General features: G+C 60.3%; 1 protein-coding gene across 1 annotated transcript in view; it reads right to left on the bottom strand.

Annotated features, from left to right (window-relative positions):
• Positions 1-974, bottom strand: part of Ppp2cb (protein phosphatase 2 catalytic subunit beta) — a gene marked incomplete at its 3' end in the record, with an annotated part of 19,292 nt that extends 18,318 nt beyond the window's left edge. The window contains exon 1 of the mRNA XM_031391232.1: positions 573-974. Within this exon, the coding sequence (XP_031247092.1) occupies positions 573-674 (102 nt within the window). The remainder of the gene's footprint in view (positions 1-572) is intronic.
• Positions 975-1,783: the final 809 nt, after the last annotated feature.

Here is a 1,783-nt window from a genome sequence, read left to right as displayed (position 1 = left end):
AAAAAGTGGTTAATAAATACACATCTCTGAAAGCTGAGAAGACACGAACAAAAAGGGTTTACCCAGTCCATCACCTGCAAGCTATGGGGGAGAGGGAGGGATAACAAGGGGTAAAAATGGAAGTAACTTTCTGTAACGTGGTCGCTTATAAATAGCACCCATCCCAGTTCTCTCTGCCAGTAAACAGTTTTCCAAACTCAGCACCTGCTGCCTTCTTCCCGAAAGAGAAATCAGTCTCAAGAGAGCCACTCGGCCGCCAAGATCGGCCAGCCTTCACCTGCCTCCACCCAACTCAGCCCGGGGAGAGAGAAAGCTCTGCCTGCCATCACGCCCACCAGTCTGCAAACAAAAGCTCCATGCACGCCGCGGGTTTCGAAGGGCCCCGCTCACCTGCGAACCGCCGAGCCCACGCTAACCCGGTCTCGGTGTCAACGACTTTCAGGGCAGTGGCCCGTGGACGCGGGGGACTGCAGCAGCCCGACTGTCGGAGCGTGGGGTGGCGTGGGGTCCCACACTCCCGGCGGGGCCGGGGCCCGTTTCCCCCGCGCGCGCCTCCGCAGCGGGCCGCCTACCTTCTCGCACAGCGTCCGCACTTGGTTCTCGTTGAGCTGCTTACACTCGTTCAGCTGCTCCACCCACTGGTCCAGCTCCTTGGTGAACGCCTTGTCGTCCATGGCGGCGAGCCGCGCGTCCCCGCCGCCGCCGGCCCCCGGCGGGACCACCGAGCCGCGGAGCGCGCAGCCCGCGCCCCGCCCAAGGCCAGCGGGCAGCCGCGGGTCCCGGCCTCCCGGAGCGCCCGCTCCGCCCGGCCCCGGCCACGCGCCCGGGGCGCGGCGAAGGGCTCACGGCTCGGAACACGGAGCGCGGCGCGGCTCGGGGGAGGCTCCGGCCCGCCGCCGCCGCCCGTCCGCCCGCCGCCGCCCGTCCGCCCGCCGCCCGCAGGCCTCTCCGCGCTCTGGCCGCGCTTCTCTCGCTCTTTCTCTTCCCTCCCTCCGGGTTTCCGTCATCGCCCCGGCATTTCCGCCGGGAAAAGGCGAGTGGGCGGTGCCGCCGGGGCTCGGTGCACGAGGAGGGGAGCAGCGCCCTCGCGCGGCTCGGCGGAGAAACGGTCCCCTTGCATCCTTCCCCGGGTCCTCCAGCTCACTTGGCCCTCTTGGGGAATCCGGTTCTCCCCTCGGACCTCTCAGGGGATTGGGACGGTTGGGCTTTTCCCTCAACCTTTCACCACCCCAGAACATGCACTAAATATTTACTGAGTAAATCTCTACTCTTAGCAGTAATTAGTTGTGAGGCCCTAAATCTCGGACCCTTTCTGTTTTCGTCAGAAAGATAACGTTTAACAAAGGACGTATTTATATTTATGTCATGTGTGTGCAAGTGCCTTGGGAGGACAGAAGAGAGCGTTGGATCCCCCTGGAGCTGGAGTTGGTGGTGTATGGTGCTAGGAACCAAATTTGGGTCATTCCCTCCTGTCTCCACCTCCCAAATTCTGGGATTACAGGCACACCTCTCTCAAGGATGAAGTGGGAAAAGCAGCTGCCAGGCACTACAGCAACACATGACTGTGTTCCCTTATTCCTTTTAGAGAAAATCAGAGTGTGTCAAAAGGACGTCATCTGAATTGAACTCTAAACTTTCTCCCCTTTGAAGTTACCTGGAAAGGAGAGGGAGGGGGAGGGGAGGGAGAAGGAAGGAGGGAGAGAGAAAGAGAGAGGACAAAGAAGAAGAAGAAGAAGAAGAAGAAGAAGAAGAAGAAGAAGAAGAAGAAGAAGAAGAAGAAGAA

The sequence above is a fragment of the Mastomys coucha genome, unplaced genomic scaffold, assembly GCF_008632895.1.
Source record: "Mastomys coucha isolate ucsf_1 unplaced genomic scaffold, UCSF_Mcou_1 pScaffold22, whole genome shotgun sequence".
NCBI lineage: Eukaryota > Metazoa > Chordata > Mammalia > Rodentia > Muridae > Mastomys > Mastomys coucha.
This window is presented reverse-complemented; position numbering and strand designations above follow the sequence as displayed.